Here is a 25,359-nt window from a genome sequence, read left to right on the forward strand (position 1 = left end):
GATCCCCGCAGAAAGCAGAAAGTGGGGGTGGGGAAGGGAAAGATGTGCTTAGTGGTGGGATCCCTTTGGAGATGGTGGAAGTTATGGAGAATTACATGCTGGACGTGGAGGCTAGCTGGGTGGAAAGTGAGGACAAGAGCAACCCTATTCCTGGTAAGGTGGCAGGAGGATGAAGTGAGGGCAGGTGTGCACAAAATGGAAGAGATACAGTTGAGAGCAGCATTGATAATGAAGGAAGGGAACCTGAAGCTGGAGGCAAAGTTGATAAAGTCAACAAGCTCAGCACAGGTGCAAGAAAATGTTAGGGAGTGATACCAGTGTATGCCTGGAACTGTTCCGTGTAGCCAACTAAAAGGCAGGCATAGCTGGGACCCATGTGAGTGCCGATGGCTACACCTTTGGTTTGAAGGAAGTGGAAGGACCCAAAGGAGAAATTATCGAGAGTGAAGACCAGCTCTGTCAGGTGGAGGAGAGTGGTGGTGGAAGGGAACAGGTTGAGTCTGTTGTCTAAAAAGCAGCAGAGAGCTTTAAGCCTTCCTGTTGGGGGATAGAGGTGGATAGAGTCTGGACATTCATGGTGAAAATGAAATGATCGGTGCTAGAGAACTTGAAGTCATTGAAAAGATCTAGAGAGTGTGAAGTGTCATGGATGTAGTTAGAAAGGGACTGAACTGGTGGGGGTGTTAAAACAGGGTCGAGGTATGCATGTATGATCAGAAGGGCAGAAACAAGCGGAAACAATGGGTCTACCTGGACGGGCAGGTCTGTGGATTGGGTAGGAGGTAGAAATGGGAGGCGCCGGGTAAGGAAACTATGTAGTTGGTGGCAGTGGATGGGAGATCCCCAAATGATGTGGGTGACAATGACCTGGTTCTCCTTAATGGGGTCCTGTTTAAGGGTTAAATAAGAGGAGGTGTCTGAGAGTTAATACAGTACCCTCCCTAATCTGCAGGGGTGATGGTGAGGTTAGGATTAGTGCAGAGATAGGTAGCTACTTTATTGATCCCAAAGCAAATTACAGTGCAACAGTAGCACATAGTAGCATGACAAATGCAGAGTTACACAGTGCGTTTGGAAGGGGTGAGGATAGAATTGGAGAGAGGAGTAGTAAAATCAAGACACTTGATGTCTCATCAGCAGTTGGCGATGAAAAGGTCCAGAGCAGACACAAGACCAGGGTGGGATGTCCAAGAAGAGGAGGAGGAGTGAAGGTGGGAGGAAGAGGGTTGAAAGTGGGAGGAGGAGGGTTGAAGGTGGGATGAGGAGTTGTTGGTGCAGAGAAGAGAGTCCTTGTCCAAGAAGTACGCTCAGAGAAGGAGGTGGCAGAAGAAGAGCTCAGTGTCATGCCGGGTGCGGGATTCATTGAGGTGGGGGACAGCGGGACAAAGATAAGGATCTTACTGAGGACTGAATGTTCTGCCTCAAAGAGGGAAGGTTGGAGGGGATGGTGAAGACCCAGCATGGTTGAGAGTTGGAATCAAAGAGGTGAAGGGGGTTGACAGTCAGAAGAGAGGGATGGATTTGGGTGTTCAGGGAAAGTGGGAGGAAAGGGTGAGTTGGGGTGTTCAGGAAAAGGGGGTGAGAAAGGTGGGTTGGGTGTTCTGGGAGTGGGGGAGAAGGGTGGATGGGGTATTCAGGGGAAATGGGGGACCAGAAGCTGCTGGTGAGACCTGAGAGACACAGGATTGCAGAATGGCGAGGGGGGAAGGGAAGATGGGGGTTCAGTGGCAGTAAGTAAAGTTCAGGCCTCGAGGTGCTGTCAGAGCAAGGTCCAGGATTGAGTTGGAGTTGACGGTTGCACAATTGACACTTCGTAAGTGGACGGGGTTTTTAGAGCCATCAAGGTCAGCAAAAGCAGGGATCACGGTCTGGGAACATCCATGGCTGCTGGCGTTGGAGGTAGCAGGTTTTGTAGTCTATAGACAAGAAATCTTCCAATCCATTCAATGATGAGGCAAGTGATGTTGAGTGAAGTTATTCCCATTGGTTCAAGAGCCTGATGGCTGAGGTGTAATATCTTTCCCTGAACTTGGTGGTATAAGTCCTGAAACTCCTGTACCTTCTTCCTGATGATAGCAGTGAGAAGAGAGCAAGTCCTGGGTGGTTGGGGTCACTGATGATGGATCTGCTTTCCTGCGACAGCATCACATGAAGATGTGCTCGGGGAGTGGGGGGAGGTGGGGGAAGGGCTTTATGCATGATGAACTCAGCCACATACACTACTTTTAGTAGAGTTCTCCATTCAATTCCACCTCAAAGCAGCCTCGAGTCAGCAGCAATTGTCTGGATAAGAAGCTGAATGATTCCTTATATAAGCTTTTATTCTGCTGGTGTACCTTCAATTTGAGTTATTGTTTTAGAGTGAAAGTCACCGAAATGCAATTAATCTTTCTTGAATGCTCACTCTGTACATTATTTTCACATTCATAACTAATGCACTAACAAGCTGAGACAATTAGTCATGCATCAGCTACTCTGCCAGACATTGCTGGCCCTCACTCCACCTCCTCCCATTCTTCACCTCCCCTACTTCCTAAATGCTGCACATTCGGAGCAGGACACAGAACCCAGAGCAAGCTCACGTGTGAATAGGTGGGTTGTAAGCAGATTAGAAGTCAAGAATCAGGGAATTCAGTGTGGAGGATTAAAGGCCCATCTTGTTCAGCCCTTAATATCTTGTCAAAGATATAATTTGAAAACTGAAATCTATAATTGATGCCTATTCTACTTAATGAGATTAAGAACTAAAATTAATCAAGTGAATTAATTAGATGAACTTTTAATTCATTACATACACTCGGTGACCACCTTATTTGAGTTACTATCATCTTCCTCTTGGCTTGAACCAGTCTGGCCATTCTTTGCTGACCTTTCTCATTAACCCAGTGTTTTCACTCACAGAACTGACACTCACTGGATGTTTTCTGTTTTTTGCACCAGTCTCTGTAAACTTCAGTGACTTGTGTGTGTGAAATTCCCAGGAAATATTCTGTTTCTGAAATTCTCAAACCACCCTTTCTGGCACCAACAATCATTCCACAGACAAAGTCACTGAGATCATATTTCTTCCTCACTCCATTGTTCAGTCTGAACAACAACTGAGTCTCTTGACCAGGTCTGCATGCTTTTATGCAGAGTTGCTGTCACATGATTGGCTGATTAGATATTGGTATTAATGAGCAGGTGTACAGGTGTACCTAATAAAGTGGCCACTGTGTATAAAAGGTACACACTGTACCATTCTGTAGCATGTAGGAGATGGGGCTGAGGAGGTTTATCTGAGAGCTGTTGAGCTGCAAATCACCATGGACAATCTATTGCAGGTGATTTTACTGGGGTTCTGCTAAAGGAAGATCCAATAAGCACACAGGCAGTGTTGGAGCAGTGTCTGTCTTCACAGTGAGTCATAAATCACAGAAAGGTTAGAGCACAGAAGGAGGACATTCCCCTCATAGGATCTGTACTGGCTTTTGTTCAAATAATATGGCTAATCCCTCTCCTTTGATGTATCCTCATGGCCCTGCACTTGCTCTCCTTCCAAGAATTTATCCCATTCCATTTTGAGCAGTGAGATTGGATTTAATTTCTCTACATCATCCAAACATTGCATTCTGGACACTGTATGGATAAGTTTTACCTCATGTCACTTGTCGTTCTTCTGGCAAGCACTTTCATTCTATGACCTCAAGTTCCCGGCCCTTCCACAAATGGGAACAGTTAGTTACTTTCCATTTTGATTGTCTAGACCAGGGGTTCCCTATTTGGGGGCCCTTGGACCCCTCGGTTAACAGTAAGAATCCCCGGGCCTGGACCCTTCATAATTTTAAATAGAGTTGGAATGCTTTGTTCCCAAGGAGAATAACTCCAGTTTCCCCAGTCTTACCACATAAATGAAGTCTCTCGTCCCTTGAATCATTTTGATAGTATTAGTGTTGATGGATACTTAAGAATCAGTATGGACTCAAGTAGTCAACAGGCCTATGTCTGTGATGTATGTCCGAAGAGAAAGCTTTACTGTTTGTTTCTATACCACACGCCAGTTCTCTCTCAAAATTCCTTTTCTCCCTTCGTTTGAGCTTTATATTCTTCCGCTACTGGATCCCAATCTTACAGTGCTGACCACTTCAGAGGATCTTTACCCATATCATCTCTTATTGACCTTCCTTCTTACTTTAGACTAATCTAAAATGGTGGATAGCAGAAATTCCTAATAGTGAGAGCCCAGTCCCAGTCACCTTGCAAACTCATTTCTGTATTAGCTGTCACATCATAATCATTGATATTGTCTGTGCTGTATGCTCATTTATCTTGTTTTAATACTATGTGCATTCAAAATTTCAAAAAGTATAGAGCTTTGCTTTTTTAGTTATTTACAACTCTGGATTCGCTTTGTTTTCCAAATTTTCATTTACACCTCTGCCCTGGCCTATGTAAATATCTTCCTTGCTCTCCTGTGTCGCTATCTTTGCATTAAGTATTGGTTAAGCATTCTGTTGTGGAACCGCCTCTCCTCCTACTTAAGTTAAGATCCTGCCTACTGTCCTAGTTATGCAGTTCACCAGGATGCTTGTCCCAGCACAGTTCCTGCCAAGTCCATCCCAGTGGAAGAGGTATCTCTCCATTTCCAGTGCCAGAACCTTTTCCTCCCACACCAAGCTTTGAGGCACGTATGTACCTGTCCATTCCTACTTATCCTTCCCCAATTTGTGCATGGCTTAAATAATAATCTAGTGATTATCATCTTTATTGTTCTGTTTTTTAAATTTTGCCCAAGTTTCTCATAAACCCTCAGCAGAACCTCCTTCCTCTCCCTCCTGGCGCTGCTGTTAATTTCTCCATGGAACATCACCGTTCAACTCAATGCTGCCCTCAGAACACAACACAGGTCCCGGGTTGGAAACATTGCCTTTCCACAATGGGAAACTAATCACACAATTATGTGTCAGATATGGTAGGCATTCTCTTCTTGGTGTGAGATGTCACTGTTCTGTACTTTCTACTGTGGATCACAGAAAATGTATAAATAGAATTCTTGTTAATGGGCATCTGTTTCTCTTCACATTTGTCAGTGTTGGACATAATGAGATCATTGGAGTTTGTCGCGTGGGTGTCAATGCTGAAGGCTTAGGGAGGGACCATTGGAACGAGATGCTGGCATATCCACGCAAGCCAATTGCACATTGGCACCCGTTGGTTGAGGTAAGGGAACATCGTAGTAAATGGATAATATATGCATGCCATTGATAGCTTGTGCTCCAACAGCACTGAGTCACTATTCTTTAAGCAGATCCAAATTACAAATATGTTATGGTTAAGTAGACTAATGTGTCACTATTAATGAATTCTATTAAGTTCTAATGAGTATGCTGTACAATGGGACTGACTATATGTGAGTTCCAAAGTGTTGGTGGAATGCGTTCAGCGTAAGTATGCTGCAGTCATTCTCACATACGCCATCTGGGCAAGAAGTTACCTATGCATATGCAGTTACTTTATCTCTGCCATTTGCTGAAACTGTGCTGAGAATGAAAATTATTCGTCTTTGTTTCCCCTGAATCTCTATTTCTTTCAATTCTTCAAATCTATTCCCATATCCTGGGACTCAGTGAGTGACCTGCCTTCACCTCCAGATAGGGGTCAACAAATTCTTTGTCTGATTTTCCCCTCATTTGTTTATCAAGTTCTTGCCATATCACAAATTTCTTTCTCTCAGTTTAACTGGATTTAGCTCTCAGGTGCACTTTCATTATCTGAGGGACATGTATCCTATTGTACAAGGCGGCCAACTTCCTGCTGAGATTGTGACATTTGTTCACTTCTGTCTCTCTCCACTTTATCCTTGTGACCTGTAAACCATCAAGCTCATCATCACCTGATCAATTCTCTTCAGCCTTTAAAATGAAGGGTAGCATCATGCACAGTATACTTCATCCCATCTGCTTTCCTACATTTTTAAAGTTTCCTGGCATCATATTTTGGAGAACTCGGTTCTTTATCGATGTTCCTCGGTTATCATTCCTGATGTGAATTGTGAAAAGTTAGTCAACTTCTTCTCCAATGATGTACCACCTCATTTGCATGTGAAGAAGAGGCTGGATGTTATCAGATATTACGTCTTCGGACATGATATTGGTTGGGGTGGCCATGCCACCTCTTTGTGGATCTTGGGAAATTCCATTGGATTCACTGGACTCAATTTCCATCTGGGGTAGCAATAGTATTGTAGCGCCTAGCAAATGCTATTACAATGCTGCTGACCTGAGTTCAGTTCCTGCTGCTGCCTGTAAGGAATTTATATATTCTCCCCATGGCTGAGTGGGTCCTCTCCGAATGCTCTGGCTTTCTCCCACATTTCAAAGATGTACAGGTTCGTAGGTTAATTGGTCCCTTAGTGTAATTGAGTGGCGTGGGTTCATTGGGCCAGAAGGGCCTGTTAACATATTGGATTTCTAAACAAAATAAATGAGGGGACAGCATTACATATCCAGAACAGGACCAGAAGATGGTTAACCATATTTGCACTTCAAGTACCAAACGTGGTTTGGCCTTAAGTTTTTGATTTATTTTTGTGTTTTTAAAGAAAGTAATAATTTTTCAAATAATTAGGATATTAATGCTTAATCTTGGTAGCAGTGCATCAAAATATATGAAATTCCTTTTTGCTGGGCATCTCTGGAAACACAGAGGGTTAGCCCCTTCCTAACAAGCCAATGAACTCAGTGGTGAGGAAATCACCATTCTCGAATTCCATATGTTTAGGGTCAATATGGCAAGGGTCTCACCTGACCAGGAGAGCTAGGAAATTTCGACCACCCGCACCCCAATCTGAGGGAATTCTGTGTAAATGCTGTCCACTTGCAAATGCCCGTCAGCAAGAAATAACAGATCATACACTGCATGCAATTAGAAGGAATGCATATTTACACATTTCAGCTTTATTAAATAGTTAGTAGGAAAAGGAAAATAATAAAACGGGCCCATTGCAGTTAATCCAGTTCAAATGTGTACATAAGTTGAAGCTCATCTTGAAGTTGCCTTTAACTCACGTGCTGGACCCACAATCTGCACAAAAACACACACCACCTTACGGATGTTGTTTGAAATCCATCTTGAACAAACAAACAAAGTATTAGGACACAGGAGCAGAACTAGGCCATTCAATCCATCGTGTCTGCTCTAGCATTCCAGCATGGCTGATCCTGGGTCCCACTGAACGCCATACACCTGCCCTTCCTCCTTGAAGCCATCATTTGTACAAAACACCTCGTGCGACTGGGAGAGCATCCTCAGCCATCTTCCCTTCCATTTTCTCCTAGCTCCTGCCCACACCAGTGTCTGTCACGAGAAACCTCTCCAACCAGTATTCACTAGAACCTTCTCCCAAATCCACCATCCTGAATAAATGACAATACGTTCCTAAGCTTGAACATCACAGCCCCTTATCTTTAGCTCAAATCCAAACATGCTGAAAGCAGAACAGACTGCTCTCACAGACCTGCTAAAATGCAATACCTACAGCATAGCGGTAAAAATCTCAACCAGGGCATGACATATAAATGAAATAATCCATCTTCTCTCTGTCGATATGATAATAATTTAAAATATTACAATGTTTTAGAAAAATACATTAATTTTACAACCAATTACCTTAAAGTGGAAGAAATCCTGTAAATGAACTTGAAGCACGTGTGCTAGGGTAGCGGTTGTCTACATAATTCAATGACGTTTCATCAAAACCATTCTTTCTCAGAGGAAAGTCTATGTAATGCGTTGGGCAAATCTAATCCCAGACTAGATTTGGTCTCTATCAAGCCTTCTTTCAAGGATTGATTTTAATATCCTATCCTACATTTGGAGTGGCAGGGTTGAGATACATTTCTACCAAATAAGGTGTAAGACACTCCTTCCCTCTGCTAGCCTGCTGGTCACCTTTGGGAAAAGTGTAGCACCTGCTTAACCCCTCAATTAGGATCACATGGGAGCAGGTGGTGGATGATCGTATGAGCAGCTTGTCCATATCACAAGTCCTGGTTTATACATCCACTGATGCCAGGCGGACAATCTCTGAACAGTATTGATAATGGCTGGGGTCACCCACCTTGTAATGACGCTGCCCAGAAGAAGGCAGTGGCAAACTATATCTGTTGAAAAAATTTGCCAAGAACAATCATTGTTATGGGAAGGTCATTCTTACTCCACATTCTGCCATCCTGATCCAACCACATACAAATTTATATTTCCAGTGGAGAAGTCCAGTCAGCAGTTCCTCTCTAAGTATGTGCATTGATCTTCAACTCTCTCCATTCTGCTGCTTCAGCTGCAACATCTTTTGGCATTATAATGAAACAGATGTGCAGCACCCATCACTCTGTTGCAAAGGCGCCATTTCCTCTCCCTATCTGTGTCACTGGAAGAGTTTTGCCACTACTTTTTTGTATACCTGAAACTCTAAAGTGTTGAGCTTCCTTGTTTGTGACCAGTTTCTTGTGTGCTTCCCTCAAATACCAATGATTCAAAACATTGCAGGGTGCTTTTTTGCAACAATCCCAATACACTTCTATACTCTGTTCCAAGTGAATGCATATGCAAAACCTGAAAAGAGAAATTAGTCATGATGCACCACACATAATGCCAACCTTTATTCAAATTAGTTTGGTTTATTGGAACCCCTCGAATGGCATAAAGCTTGTACAGTGACTTAACTTGAACATTCAACCTTGTTTCCATTGGAAAAAATCTTACCTTTTAATACCCCTCACCCGCTAATATCTACAAAGCTGCCCTAACAGCAAATCCAGGAATAACCTTGGCTTCTTTCTTCAGTCAATGGAGTCTGTAAAGGTGCCCAATTTCCTCAAAATCAATGACCATTCCAAGTGACTCAGGGCTTACATTTCCCTCTTACTGACCACTCCTCCCGATCCAGATAAATCTTCACTACCCACCTTACTGATCGTTCACCACAGGGGTTTTGAACCAGAGGTGCATGAACCCTCATTTACTGGTAAGATTCCATAGCATAAAAAAGATTGGAAACACCTGCTCATACATATTCTTCCAATTGCTAATATCTATAAACCACCCCAGTGTAGACCAGTGGGTGTCCTCTATGAGTTATGTGGTGGCAGAGACCTGTGGTTGGAAGTTACAACTTCAAGATATCTTGAAGTTACAAGGTCTGTTCAATCCTGGATTGCATCTGCAGTCTTGTGCATTATGACATATTGCTAGTCAGATATGTGTGTGGAACAAGGATGAGTCTTTTGATATAGCCTTGCTTTAAAAACATATATTAAAACATTTTAAAACATAGGCCCCCTAATTATGGAGCTGAGTGATTCAGGTCTCAGTTGTGTGAATGAACTCTGAAATAAATGCCATTCTACCTGGTCCTTCATCATAACCTTCTTATATATTTATTGAGAAACAACTTAGAATAGGCCCATCTGGCCCTTTGAGTTGTGCTGCCCGGCGACCCCCTATTTAACTCTAGCCTAGTTACGGAATAATTTATAATGACCAACTAACCTACCAACCGATGCAACTTTGGACTGTGCACCCAGAGGAAATCCCCATGGTCGAACTTCTTACAGACAACGGCAGGGAATGAACCCAGGTCATCTGCACTATCAAGTGCTGTGCTAACCACCACACTGCTGGATATGTGTGTTTATCCAACGCACATCCAATTTGCATTCAAATGCTGCAAATCCTCCTTCGATAAGGCCAGAAGGCAGTTCAGGGTTACTTGATGAACTGAAGGGGATATGCTTTGTTTTACAGACACACATGGCACACTGTTCTCCACTCTGGTACACAGGGTGCTCAGTGGGATAATCCAATTCTGATTCTTCATATCCTCTTGGAATGCTTCTGTTACAATAATCACACATTTTATATTTGAGTGGACATACTGGATCAACTACTCTTAAAAAGACATCCCATGCAAATAATCTGGGATACCAATCCCACTCTAATCTTGAATTTATTCACAAGCATTATCTACAGGAACATTACCAGGGAAATGTGGAACGTAGAGCTGTTCTACGATCGAAGATGTCTTCAGAAGCTACACATTTGACCTTCATTTCCAACTCCTTGTGCAGGTCAAATTTCAGGATTTACTCTGCCTCACCACTGGAGAGTTTCTTGAAAGGGGATGAGAACAATTGGCCATAGATTATAGGACTCAAATGGAAGACCAAGATCATCACATTCAACATTCCCGGCTTGCTGACTGCTCACATAAAGAGAGTGAAACTGCATAGGGTCTATTTAACATCCAATTCCAGGAATCTAGGTGTTATTGTTCTGAAAGTTTCTTATTTCTGCACTTTGCATAAAGTGAACCTGTATGAGAGAGACGTCCCCCACAATCACCAAACATGGGTAGTCAATTGGATACTGGCTAAATTACGAAGCCAGAACACTGCTCTCTAAAGTGAATGTTGTGTGGAAAATAGTTCAATCCTGATACATTCTCACTTTGAGAAAGGAATGCCACTACACGTCAAAATATTCATTTTATAATGTTTATCAATGAAAGTTATGGCTGTCCTGCAAGGGTTGAAGAGAGTAAAATCCATGATTTGTGTGATCAACATCTATCTTTTTCCACCCCTCTTTCCTTTGTGTCTCAGATTCCTTGTTCTGTTTTCCTACCAAGTCGTCTAATTTCCTCCTTTTGTGGAATAAAAGTTGGGGGTACATTTTTCACTGTTCTCTGACATTGTTGGACTTCATATTCTCCTTAGCCAATAGAGTAAATTTTGCAGAAGGCTTTGTTGTACATAACGTTAGATAGCTGCCTTAATCATTCCTGAATGGGGCGGGGGGTGATAATGAGTGCAGGAATTCAGCAACTATATATCATGAGGCTTTTATACTTCCCTTTGTCTTAGGCTGTGAGTGAAGGCACACTTGCAGGGGAAGGAAGCGGTTGTGAAGGGTATAGTGGTACCTCCTGCCCATTGCTGGTAAGTTGTAGGTGGTGTTCAATTCTATGAAGACAAGATGGGTGGAAATAAGAAGCCTGTTCATGACAGTGTGACTGTCTTTGCATTCCTTGATTACCCTGTAAAATCATTGAACTTTTCCCTTCACTGTGCTGTGTGGAGGTGACAGAAACTACCCAAAAACTGTCCCTTTCCACTCTACTGGAACCTTTCTTTCATTTGCCTCTTCTTGGCTCCAGAGATTTCCAGCACGCAGTGAACCTTCTTGGGAGATCACTTTCTTTACACTTTGCTGTTTGAGTACTTACTTCCAAATTCTAAATGTTTGGTCTGCTTTTTTAAGTGGCAGCCATTTAAATGCCACAGAAGTGCTAGACTTTGATACGTAGAGTAGATAATGCAGGGAATTATCTCTTATTACAACAAAGAGCACCTCACAAGGTGCTGCTGGGGCAGGTGTAGAACAGGCCAGTGAGTGAAAACCCCAATTCCAAATAATTCTGGGAGGACCCATAGTGTAATGGAAACTCCAGCCTTAATTTGGCAACCATGACCTCAAGAAAGGAAGAAGGGTATTATGTCTGTAGGATAGTATCAGGTAAAATAGTAATATTTTACTTAAAACATCTGCAATTTTGGGCAAGTAAAGGAGGAGCTAGTGGGCAGAGATTGTGGGTGACAGCAGTCTATGTTCTGCATTATCTGGGGTTCGGTTACAGGAACATTGATTCCTTAGCTCATTGTCAATAGGTGAAGAGGCAAACATCGTTAGTCGCTGCTTGTGAGAAATCAAAGGATGTGGGTTTTCACTGTCTCATTGATCACTGTGCCTGAACGTTGATTACAATAAAAACCTACAACGAAATAAAGACAGGAATGTTATTGATACTTTTTATTATTGTCATGAAAATGGCTTATTTTGACTAACACCATCTGTGTTTTCAATTTGATTGTTCTTCAGTGATCTATAAATTGGAGACAATATCTCAGGTTACATAAGTTGTCACCATTAACTCCATTTTCATACCTTGTGAGTTTCAGCAAGGCAGCTTGTATCCTCAATCCCTGAGCTGTGTTTCTGATTCCATACATACTTCCTCAAAAAAAAACGAATTCTCCTTCTATCCCAGTCTCCCCCAGCCCCCTTCACTGCTGAAGCCTCAGACATATCGTCAGCTACCCTACATTATGCCATAGCATCAACTCCTCTTGGCAGATCCCATCATCTGCAGAATCATCTTTGACCTGGATGCTCCTAACCCATCACATCTTTAGTAATCTATTGTGCTCTCAACCCTCTGTCGGTGTCAGTGACTAAACTCTCCATTAGCCATATGTCTCTAATTTATGACCTGCTTTCAGTCCTACCTTCCACTTTCTCTTAACCATATTTCATCCCATTTTTTTTCACTGTCATCTAAACAAGGGCCCACATTCTCTTGATGGTTGCTTTAAAGTATCTTCTTCCTCCTCTCCACTGAAATGTTCAAGAAACCTTCAATTAATCTTTCCCCTGCTTCAGTGTCCATTTTCCATACATCTTTAATGGGTAGTCATGGGATGTTTTTCTTTGTTAAATTAATTATATAAATACATCTTGTTCTAAAAGAGTGTAACACAAGGATCTTCTATCTTTTCTTTTCAGTGGCAAGGCCGCACTGCCAGCTTTGACAGCCAAGGGTCTTGTCCATCTCCTAAACCTCCATCAACACCATGAATTCCAGTGCAGAGAGTTCTGTGGATTGTTTGGTGTTCTGAACATAATGTAATGTTAGTAGTTCAGTCTCTTTCCTCACAGGAAAATTGCATTATACTCAGCAAAATGACACAAGTATCACAGAGATAGATTGTCCCTACTTGGATAGAAGGCAAATCCAAAATTTGGGGGACTTTCATAAGTTGTGTATGAAGGAGACAGGATTATGATAGTGGTGGTGTAAATAAGAGAAAGGCTCAAGGGACTGTGTTTGCAGCAAGGAAGATAAATTTGAACCAAATGTTTGCCAGTTTATGAGTGAAAATTTAACTCATCTGTGTATCAGCAGCTTAAACCAATTCACAATTAAGAAAAAGCTGCCTGAAGCCGGCCTGTTGTAAAACGTGCATTCATATTTTTCTTGTTCTGCATTCATTACAGTTTCTCAGTTCTAAAAGAGATGAAGCTGAAGACTTATGATATCAAAACTTGTAATAGTTCACCAACTTCAGGCTATGAAAATAGTTGTCAAGCAACTAAATTTTCAATGCCTTTATTGTCTAGATGAACACCTGATTTAAAAAATAACTATCACAATTTTCATTTGGCAAAATCATACCTAAAAGATGACACTTTCCAAGTACAACATCAAAGAAAGCAAAGAGACACACTTTAATGAAATACTGGTATTCTGGAAGAATTGTGCACCTTTGATGGAACAAACCTGGATAAGGACCTGATAAAATTAACAAATCAAGAAATTAAAGGAATATTTCTTCAGGAGTAATACGGTCCTTATCTCCTTAGCCTTTGCCCATCTCCAAGTAAGGTGGAACACGCTGCTGTGTGTCAATCAATGTCATGAGTTTGTTCAATGAAGAGGGGTTGCTCGTTACCATTGATTTGAGTCCACAGGCTGAGATCCTGCCATGTGAAAACTGGTGTGATGTCCTAAAGCAGAGATTAGAGCCAAAGAGTCATAGAGTTAAAGAAAAATACAGCACAGAAGCAAGCCTTTCAACCCATCTAGTCCATGCTGAACCATTTAAGCTGACTACTCCCATCAACCTGCACCCAGAACACAGCCCTCCATACTTCAGCCATCCATGGACTTATCCAAACTTCTCATAAACTTTGAAATCGAGCTTGCATGCAGCACTTGCGCTGGCAGCTCATTTCACAGGCTCACAACCCTCCGAGTGAAGAAGTTTCCCTTAGTGTTCCCCTTACAATTCTCACCTTTCACCCTTAACCCATGACCTCTAGTTGTAGTCCTACCTAACCTCCTAACCATTTTTATGCCATGAAGCCCTACCATTAAGTGAGGGTCCGTGGACCCCAGTTTGGGAACCCCTACCCTAAAGTTTAAGTTCAGGGAAGGTAGCGGGAACGGTGCAACATTCTGTATCAGAGTCTTCATACCTATAATTTGAATCAATCTAATTAGATCAGATGTATTTGCCTTGCAAAGTAAGAGCTCTTTCAAAAACAGCTTAATTATGACAAAACTTCTTAGATTTGTCTTAGTCTTCATTGGTGCAAATTATATTTATCATATTTTCTTCTTCAGTGTTTTGCAAAACGTGAATGAGGTTTATAACTCCTGAAAGATGCAGATCCTTGCATTTTGCCAAAAAAATGTTTTCAGCAGGTGTAAACGATCTTGTCCCATAGCCTCAGTAAAACATCCTCCCATATATACAACTGCGAATTCACAATGTAATCTCAGCTCTGTCACTATCTCATAAAGACTTTTTTTCCTAAAGTGCTCCATCAAATTCCTGTGATTCATGTCTCTAATTAATGCAAGACTGTAATTTTTTAATTTGCATCAGAATTGGACAGGGTTTCCTTCCCTAACTTAGATATATTTACTGTGAATTGAATACCGGCAATGTGTTCGATTTACATCATTAATATGTTCTGCAGTCAGTTCTGTTTTCTAGCTTGTACCAGACCTGATAATTCCAGTAGACTGCAGGACTATCACATAGTTGCAGGTATGGATCCTATTATAAATAGCGAAATGTCATAAATTGGAGTGGAAAACTGTTCCAACATGGGCAGTTTGTAAACAATACTTGCAACCATGAGTAATGCAGGTTTTGATCTATAGTAGGGATTTAAGTTTTTGATCTTTGGTCTTGCTTCTCTTGCATTAGTTGGGTGAGCCTTTAGTGATCTACGCATTATGACTGAAGGAACACCTATTACAGGCATACTGGTTCTCACTCTATACAAAGTACAAAGTATATTTATTATCAAATGTGTATACTTTATACAACCTTGGGATTCATCTCCTTACAGGCAGCCAAAAAACAAAGAACCCATTGAAACAAAAAGAAGACTGTTGAACAGCTGATGTGCAAGAAAACAAATTGTGCAATCAATAAAAGTAAGCAAATAACATTCAGAACTGAAGTTCACGTAGCCCATCAGTTGCAGGCCACAGCCTCATTTCAGTACAGAGACAAGTATACTTCACAGAAATGCCAGCTGAACCAGTCTGGCCCTCATCTCCAGCCCTGACACCCAATTTCCAATTTGGCCTGATGTTAAAATCAATTAAGCCTCGAGTTTTTCCTTGTTCTCGGACCGAGGCGCCACTTTGAGTCAGTCGCACCTCTGCTGCAGGCAGGCTGCTGTACCCAGGATTCTGAAAATGGCAAAAACTTAAATCTTATTACACAGAGGTAGTCGGATGTGTCAAACAAAAAAGACCTTGTTTCACTGTCAAGTAACAGATTTTTCCTGCATTATGCACTTAGTGTAAAGCATTTATTAGTGATATAAAGTGCTAGAACCATAAGGGCTAGGTATTCTTTCAAATGGCCCAGAGCTTTTACATACTACATGAAGGAATTTAGTCTCAAAGACAGTTCATGGGATTTTGAGAGCAGGCCTTGCAGTTTTATGGATGTGTGCATGATAAGGCCCCAGTATACACATAGTGACAGCTAAGCATCCACCTGTGAATCCCAGTTCCCTGAGAGGGCCAGGTCACTGAACTGAGGAGATCAGACTTGCCTCTAAAAGTGACAATCTGAACTATCAAGCTTCCTTTAGCTAAGTTCTCTCAAAAAATTTTGTTTGGTGATTAGACTGATATCCTTTCTGCCTTCACTTCCTTGTCCACATTGTTCCTGATCATACCTGTTGGCTTCCTTTGGTCTTTGATAATTTTGACAAATGCAAGATCAAATCTGTCATCCACAATATTCCAGTCCTTGTACACAACCTTGCTGCTGTGGGGCATCTCAAAATTATGGTGCTGCTTCCCTTCTCGAGGCGCTTTTATGGGCTTTTGCAACCATTGAAGAGCGTGTAGGTCAGTTGGTTTTATTCTGTGACTTTGATGAGAAGTATTCACACTCTGAAAATGTTTAAAATAAGTAATCAAATAGATGTCGGTAGCTTTCAAAGCCAAAGCAGGTAGACAGCTAATCCATCTGAAACAAATAGGTCATAAATATTGCCCACAGTTTTCCACATATAATCTGTTTGCTAAATGTACATAGGTACAAGAACTTTGTACAAGCTGAGCAGTTTGTTTATGCCTTCCATTACTTAATTCTCATTCCCAAAGTGCATAAAATCACAATTTTAGGGCTTAGGACAACTCAATAATGTAAAAATGAAATTGATAAACTGTAAGCTTTTAATTATACCACCAAATACTGATCTTTTATTCCCCTGAAGGACTCATGCTTATCATATCCAGAAGATATTCTTAAAGTTGACCAAACAGCTTCAAGAAGGAGTTACATGCTGATAGATGAGTTAATTCTTATAGGATTCTTTTGTTAAACTTATCAGATGTGGAAATTCTGGATTTACTCTTTATCAATTGTGCATAAAAGTTGCCTTGTCTATTGTGTTCTTTGACACTGAGCTATCTTAAGATCTGCATGTGATGCCAATTCAATATTGCTGTGGTAAAGATTGCTGAATGATCTCTTAAAGTTGTCCATGTCACCAGGAGGCTGTAAAAGGAGCTGGTTAAATCTTGAGCTCAAAGTTCAGGATAATGAGAGTTATGGGAGACAAAGATTTAATAGTTTGCAAGTATATGTTTCCTTTCTCAACCAAGACCTTCCTTTCAGAATATATCATTAAAGTAAGTTTGAATAAATTACTTTTCAAACAACCAAAAGCTGAGAGGTAAAATGGACTCTGAAGAAATTTGAGCATTTGGGATTTTACAAGATCTCCACTTTACAAGATGTTCAGTATTCATCTAAATTTCAATGAGTTTTCCAGGCGAATTCGAATTTCCAGACCAAAGAGTGATCGTTGACGCACTTCATTGAAAAATCATCCAAAGAAAACCTTCAAGGCCTAAGGATTTGTATCTTCTGGCTAAAGTTTTGTCAGTATGAGTTCATATCTTTAATGGTCGAAAGTAACAAACACTAGGAGGGTAACAATGTGACAAGGATGTTGATAACTATATCATTCTGATACATTGCAATGACTTGTGCTCTGTAGAGTAATTCACAGATTCAGCTGGGTATCTAACCTCAACAGTTATAAAGTACACAGACTCCACTGTTCTAATCACTTACCCCAATTGATGTTGCAAGAAATATTATTATGAAATTCACTTCAAGTACTGGCTCAACTGGTTCAATTTACAGTATACCCATTAAGCTTTTGGTTTCTCATTGGCATTGCCCAATTTCTTTCTTAATGAGATGTTTCCATTTGGATAATTGACAGTGATTCCGCCAACAGACAGAACTTCATGATGTTTCAGACAATCCTTACATTGTAATAATACATAAAGTTTTATCTGCATTTGGTTATAAACACATGCCCAAGAAGAAAGGGTTTTAACAAAATTCAAGCACAACAACTGGGATGGTCTTTAAGTACTCTGAGCATTTTTCAGTGTTTATCCTAACTTGAATGTTATGATTTGGTGGCTGCAGTACTTGGTCACACCATACAGGTAATCTCTTTGTATTAGTTAGGTACAAAGGTAGGGTTAAATGTGCACAGGAAGCAACCCTCAGGTATTGGTACTAAGAACCACAAACTACAAACTACAGCCATCTTGGCAGTAATCCAGCACTATTACCGTATGTTACAACCAGCCACTCTTCCTGCAAGCACTAAATGCATGGAGGGAACCATTCAACCAGATATATGAAATGCATTGTTACATGATTCATACTGCACAGTTAGTCTTGTTTTCCCACCTATGGTTATTTGGGTAATTAGACTGCTGAAGAACATGTCAACTCCTTCATATTCAAACAGTATTTTTCATTAAGAAGCTGCGGCAAGCTGTAATTAAAAGTGTTTTCCATTGCACTCCTGAACCCAAATAACATACACTTAATGATTCTTGAATGTACAGAGTACCAATAAACAAATTGGCAATAATGCATCTTTCTTCCTGGCCTTTCACCACAATTGTAAATAGGCTTTATTGAATCAAAGAATCTGGCTGCGAAGTACAGTAACTCCAAAGTCAATTATTTCAATCAATCATTAATGCGCCTTTAGATTTCCTGTATTTCATTAAATTATTTATTTTCCCATTTCACTTTACACCTTTAACCTCACGGGCCATAAGTGAAAGAGCAGTGAGACAAGAAGACAGATCTCTAGTGCATTTAATATGAAAATGACTGCAAACAAGCATAACTACGCCTGTTTTCACCAGTGTTTATTAAAAAATAGAGGAAATCCTACTGAGACATACAGGTGCTTCTCCTGTCTGGGGAAACTAAAATGTAAGGTCATAAACTCAGCATATGGAGTCACGTGTTCAGGGTTGAGAAGAGAAGAAATGTTTTCGCTCATTGAGTGTGAACTTGTGGGATTTCGCGTTGCAGGTGAGCGTGAATACCAAATCACTATAAGAAAGAAATAGATTTCTAATCACAAATGGTTTCCAATGATTTGCAGGGAGGGTGGAAATCTGGTATTGAGGTAATGAATCAGCCCTGATTGTATTGACTGGCAGGTCAGGCTGAGAAGGATAAATCCATTACTCCTGCACTTATTTTTGTGTTTTGTACCTCTATCACACTCAACTCCCAACCATCTTTTTTCATTTTTAGATTTAGATTTATTAGAAGGTCTGTGCTGTTATTCAGCCTAAAATTATGTTGATGCTCTGATGGTTTAAGTTGCAGTTTTAATTGAATTGGGAGGTAACTTCACCAGCACCACCTTTGACTTATATCATGTGGGAGAATTGTTCAAATGTAGCACAGGAGGAAGTCCTTTGCTCCGTCATGTCTGTGTTTTCTCAGTGAAAGTGATACCCACTCCCTGGTCTTTGCTTCTCAAATATTGCCTATTGAAAACTGAAATTAAATCATATTTCACCATCAATTCAACTAGTGGATTCCAAATTCAAGAAACTCGCTAGAGGAAAAATATTACAGCCAGTCCTGCTTTTTAGATCATTCCCTTATAAATCCTGCTTACCTTCTTGCCTCTAGAAACACTACATGAATTAAATGTGTCATAACCTGAACACCTATATTGAATCTCCCAAAATTTAATGGGAAATAATTCTTTCTCTACTAATCTATCCACCAACAGGAATTCCTTATCTCCAGTAGCATTCTATTAACAGATTAATTCTCATTATTAAAATTAACAGAAATGTAATTTCAGATTCCATCCACCTTTTTCAAATAATTTAACTTCATAAAGCCAAAGAGAGACACGGTGCAGAAGGAGACCCCCAAGTCGATGCTTCCAACCTCCTACTTATAGGGACCGTACACTAATTCCATTTTACTTTCTACATTCCCATTCACCTACCCTAAACTCTATCCCTGATCCACAGAATAGGGACAATTTAAACTGCCCAATTCACCAACTAAGTCATCTGTCACTGGGAAGTGAGAGGGAGAAAATTCCTTGAGGGAACTACTTGTTTTAACAGACAGAGTGTGTAGACTCCACACAGACAGCATCAGAGGTCAGTTCAGGTCCCAAGTCTCAGCTGCTATGAGGCAGTGGCTTCATGATCTCCACCACTGCGATCCCCTACATCCTTATTAATGTATTTGTCCCTTTTTGGTAAACAACCTCCACTTGAGCAATGCCTGAGCTATGTTAAGCTAAGCCTCTGCACAGTCTTCAAAGTTTATCCTAATGACTTTATGCTCAATGTGACACTTTAATTTCCAACAGTTTTTATGCTATGAACCTCTAGACCTCAGGTTGGGACCCTTTGCTTTAAAAGGATATTACCATAAGGATTATGGATATTGATGGGTTAAAATGCTGGGTTCAAAACTGGAAAAAAGGGAATGAGGAACAATACCACCAGCATGATTGAATAATTGTGATTCGACTGAGAGAAGACAAGATCAAGATCATTAGTATCGTGGAGCTTGCTGAAAGAGAGGAAGAATGTAAGGAATGTTCTCAATGCACCCTGAGTGCCCACTCCAGAACTAACTCATACTCAAACAAGTGTCATTGAGAGGGCCAATGCTGCACAGAAGAACCCACCATTTAATTAGTATCTTACCATAGAAATATCACTGATGATGGTTCATGCAATTAATCTGTCACTGGTACCCATTGTCCTCACAGACTTGATTTTATAGCCTGGATGTTAATTCATTAAGATGGCTTCACTAATCTGCATATTTTCCCTGTTAACTCCCACACTGAAAATTTAACACAATCAAGCTGACTATCAGGTTTTAGGATAATGTAACTTACAGCTGAGTAGATTCATTAAATGCACTAGATTGATTAACTACTCACTTTTAAGGGAGGTTCAGACTAAAGAACATTTTTAATAAAGTCAATTTAATACATTCAAATTTCCTGCCATGAAATGTGTACTTTGATATTTTATTATTGATTTTAAATTCCTCATATGGACCATAGAAATTTCAAATTCAAAGAGGAAAGAAATAATGAGAGAGAAAAAAAATACAAAACTTGTTTTGTATGATTTATGTGCACTTGTGGCCAAAGTGTTTAATTGTAGTTTGACGTTCTGTCACCAAACAACTGCAGCTTACCTGGAGTTGTTTTTAGCTAGGACAAATTTTGAATGGACAAGGAGGAAGTACAAGATACAAAATGCAAAAAGTGCAAGGGACAAGGTCTGGGCTACTATTACTCTGGCTTTAAATAAATGCTATTGATATAATTCTCATTCGGGGAAATTCTCTACGTGGGGAAATGAGGAGCGAAAAACGTTGTGCTGAAGGAAAAGTTCCCATATTTTTGTTCCTGTTATTTCCAAGTGTTCATCAAGGGAAGGGTTCAAGTTCCAGGCAGGGAAGGCCTCAACTTTCTTTTTGGTGCCTGTAAAAGTGCTCTTGGAAAAAAAGAGCATGTCTTAGACCTGCCAGAGGTCCTGGTTAATACTTAGTCAGAGTTCAATGATTGCATTCCAGTTTGCATTATTTTGAGGCTCCATCCTCCTTTAATAGGTACTCCATCAACCTCCAAAGCCTGTTAGTTAACATCACCAGGAGTAAATCAGGATGGAGCATTTCAACATTATATAGACCAAATTCAACATAAACACACGTGGTAGGAAGCTAAAATTAATTTTTCTTACTAATGTTAATGCAATAAACAAAATTAGATAAAATTCCTTGTGAAACTGGTGCAAGAAAAGTGATCATTACATCTTTGTTTCTGCATTAGTTAGTATTAGAGGTTTTGGCTCTTTGACTATACATAATCACATAATCACTATTTCCAATGTTGAAAGTCAGGTTGGATAAATTAGTTAAAATAGTCAACATTTCATATCCTCACTCATGCAGTAACCTTCTTTGTCTTTCTCCGGATTCCAGTTAGACTGTATACTTGGTTGAAAGCTATAGTGTACTGTGTGATTCTGCTTCCAATAATATTCCAGACATTGTCCTTGGGAATGTCGACATCCATACATTGCTTTAACTGAGTATTTTCCTGTCAAGTAACAAAGGTTGTTCTATTGGTATCTGGTCCACAGAAATGTCTCTCTGATGTAAATGAAGAATGAATCTTACTCTTTCCCTATATGGATATCTGGGAGATTATGTAGATGAATGAGATGTTTTTTTCCAAACTGTAAATTGTGCACTGTTTTTACTCCCGTTTTGATCTGCCATTTTAACTAGGATTTCCCTCGTTGTTGATTTAGTTCTTGGATAGTGTAACCTTATTGGCCTTTTCATCTAAGAATTACTTGGCTTGTGTGAACCTTGTGTGTTGACTCTTTTAGAAGCAAATCCATTTATGGCCATTTATGAAAGAAATTGAGAATTTTGTACTAAAGCAATGATTGTATTTGTAATATGAATGTTTTGGTCTGTATTTTAAATAAAATGAATACAAGTGTTAGTTCTTCAATTGCATCTTCCTGAACTGAGTCAGCTGTTTTATTCAAAGCTTTCAAAAGGCATTTGTATAAACACCAGAAATAAAATTATTGCAGTGACACTGGGAATAAGAGGAAACCGGAGAAAGAAATAAAGCAGTTGATGTGGGTTCGAAGGACTAAATGATTCCTACACTCCATGATTCTTTAATCTTAATGCTGAAATACACGGATACAAGATTCCAACCAAATAACACACATTTGTCTGCATGTATTTATATCTCTAATGACTTTCACTTTATTTTCAGTTTTGGTCCTTTTTAAATGGTATTCATCCCCTGCATATTAAGCCTTTCAATCTGATATTTCAACATCTTAAAGAGATGTCCCTTTGGAACTGAGATTTGAAGAGTTTCATCAGCCAGAAAGATGACATAAGCTGGTGATGTTAAACCTGATTCTGATTAACCAGTGCAATTCATTGCAATGGAGGCCTGTGGAGGCCAAATCATCGGGTGTATTTAATGCAGAGATTGATTTAGGGTGATGAGGAGAAGGCGAAAGAATGGAGTTGAGAAGCAAAAAATCAGCCGTGATCAGCCAAGGAGCAGACTTGAGGGGCTGAATGGCCCAATTCTGCGCTATAGCTTATGATATTGAACTGTGCTTCTTCATAAGTGCTCCCTGACTGAACTATAGTTAATTCCCATCCTTGTTTGCTTTTAAAAATTCTGCTTTGGATTGCAGCAGCCTGGTTTTATTAATTTAAGGCTGGGAATTCAAACACAACTTTGAAACACTGTGGTGGGAGATTGATGAAATATACTATGTGTTATTTTTAAACTTCAGCTAGAAGAAGTAAACTTGACCAAAAGTAATGCTTACTTGTGAACTTGGATTTATTTAATACATTCCAAAGGAATTCTCACTTTCACCTGACTATGATATGGATTCAAACAAATTTATCTGAAATACAACACTTCTGACTGCAATGCATATCTTGGGACTTCATTACAATCTCATCTAACATTATGTGATTGAACCTCTGAAGCCAAATTTCAATTTACAGACTTCTAGCTTCTAGCCAATAGTACAATCACCAAAGTATCATTCATCTGCTGCTTCCTACATGACTGTGGTGCTGAATGTGCAAGTCCCATGGCTCCTGGACACACAGACTGTTGTGTCAACAGTTCTGAAAACTCTCCTCCCCTGTCCTTTATAATTCACTGCTTTTCACTGAGAAGTGAAGACAGCTTTGACAAATAAAGGCAGTTAACATGTTATACCTGGCTGAAAGAGTCTTAGGCACTTATATATAGCTGAGACTTCTGCACAGTACAGAGCTAATTTTATGTATTGCACTGTACTGCTGCAAAAAGAAAAAAACAAATTTCATGACATATGTGAGTGCTTGGGGAAGTCCTGAAGACACACACTCAGTGATTCAGGAACAGCTCCTTCCCCTCTGCCATCAGATTTCTGAATGGACAATGAACCCATAAACACTACCTCACTACTTTTTTTTCTCTTTTTGCACTACTTATTGAATGTAACATTTTAAATATACTTACTGAAATTTATAGATTTTATATATTGCTATGTACTGCTGTTAAGTAACAACAAATCTCATGACATATGACAGTGATATTAAACCTGATTCTGATATGGGTCTCTATTGCAGACTGAGAGTGGCAAGGCGGCAGGGAGAGGGGAATCATGTTTGGGAAAAGGAGTAGGGAGAGGGGAGGGAGCAAGAAGCACCAGCAAGATATTCTGTAATGATCAATAAACCATATGTTTGTAATCAAGTTACCTTGTGTGGTGTCCCAGGACTAGGTGTGACTACACCCGCACCAACCCTGCTACCTGGTGGTAGGTGAGGACAAGATGAACCCTATCCCTGATGTATCAGCGGGAGGATAGGGTAAGGGCAGACATGTGCGAAATGGAAGATATGTGGATGAGGGCTGCCATGATGATGGAAGAAGGGAAGCCCCTTTCTTTGAAGAAGGAGGACATCTCAGTTCTGGAATGAGAAGCCTCATCCTGAGAACAGATGTGGTAGAGATGGAGGAACTGAGAGAAGGGGATGCCATTTTTATAAATGAAAGGGTAGGAAGAGGTATACTCCAGAGAATCAGTGGATTTATAAAAGCTATCAGTAGACAGACCATCTCCAGAGATGGAAACAGAGAAATGGACCAGGTAAATTTGAGGGCAGGGTAGAAGTTGGAGGTAAATCTGATGAAGTTGACAAGCTCAGCGTGGGTGCAGCAAGCAGCTGAAGGAAAAATTTTTGAGGGTGAGGACTAGTTTGGCCAGAGTGATGGTGGAGGGGAACTGGTTGAGTCTGCTGTCTAGAAGGAAGTGGAGAGCATTAAGGCCCTCCTGATGGGAGATGGAGGTGTATAGGGACTGGACATCCATAGTGAAAATGAGATGATCAGGACCAGTCTATTGTCCAGAAAGAAGCCGACAGCTTTAACCTCCTGATGGGGTTCAGAAAGAAGTAAAGATACAAATCATTTTATCACATGAGTGCATTGAGTTAGTACAAGGTAAAACAAAAAGAGAATGCAGAATGAAGTGTTACAGTTACACAGAGAGTGCAGTTCAGGCAAACAATAAGATTCAAGGTTATAATGAATTACCTTGTAAAGTCGAGAGTCCATCTTATTCTACTAGGAACCATTCAATAGTCTTCTAACAGTGACGTGGAAGCTGTTCTTGAGTCTGGTGGTATGTGCTTTCAGGTTTTGTATCTCCAGTCCAATGGGAGGGAGTGGGGAGAGAATGTCCAGGGTGGATGGAGTCTTTGATTAAGCTGGCTGGTTTACCAAGATATCGCAAGGAGTGTAGGCAGGGTCCGTAGAGGTGATGCTGGCAGGGTGCTTTCTGTGGGACATTGATAAAAATTGGAGAAGGTCAAAGGGGACATGCCAAATTCCAATAGTTTCCTAAGGAAGTGGAAACTCTGCTGAGCTATCTTAGTCACGGTGACTACACATCTGGACCAGAACATGCTACTGGTGATGCTCACTCTGAGGAACTTCAAGCTCTTAACCACTTGACCTCAGTGCTGTCGATGTGAACAGAAACAGCACTGCAGAAGTTCCTTAGGGACATGTTGTAGATTCAACTATCTCCTGCTGTTCCTTCAAATTTATGGTCGAGGTGTGAATGTTCATTGATGCTTGCAGCATGTTACATTATCAACAACTCATTATAACAAAGCAATCCATGTTTGCATGCAATAAGTTGTAGACAAACTTCAGATGTAGTTTGAGTAATGCAAATAATATTCATGGCTCAAAAGTGCCAGAAAATGAACTTTTACCAACAAGAGAGAGACTTTTTCCCAGTACAGGAAAGGCTAATACAAGGGTGCATCATTGGAG

At 40.4% G+C, this 25,359-nt stretch overlaps 1 protein-coding gene across 1 annotated transcript in view; it reads left to right on the top strand.

Moving 5' to 3' along the window:
* LOC132395731 (synaptotagmin-6-like) overlaps positions 1-14,061 on the top strand; it is a 200,811-nt gene extending 186,750 nt beyond the window's left edge. The window contains exons 6-8 of the mRNA XM_059972691.1: positions 5,070-5,199; positions 10,902-10,976; positions 12,601-14,061. Of these exons, the coding sequence (XP_059828674.1) occupies positions 5,070-5,199; positions 10,902-10,976; positions 12,601-12,672 (277 nt within the window). The 3' untranslated portion in view covers positions 12,673-14,061. The remainder of the gene's footprint in view (positions 1-5,069; positions 5,200-10,901; positions 10,977-12,600) is intronic.
* The last annotated feature ends 11,298 nt before the right edge of the window (positions 14,062-25,359 follow it).

Source organism: Hypanus sabinus, chromosome 6, assembly GCF_030144855.1.
Source record: "Hypanus sabinus isolate sHypSab1 chromosome 6, sHypSab1.hap1, whole genome shotgun sequence".
NCBI classification, from domain to species: Eukaryota; Metazoa; Chordata; class Chondrichthyes; order Myliobatiformes; family Dasyatidae; genus Hypanus; species Hypanus sabinus.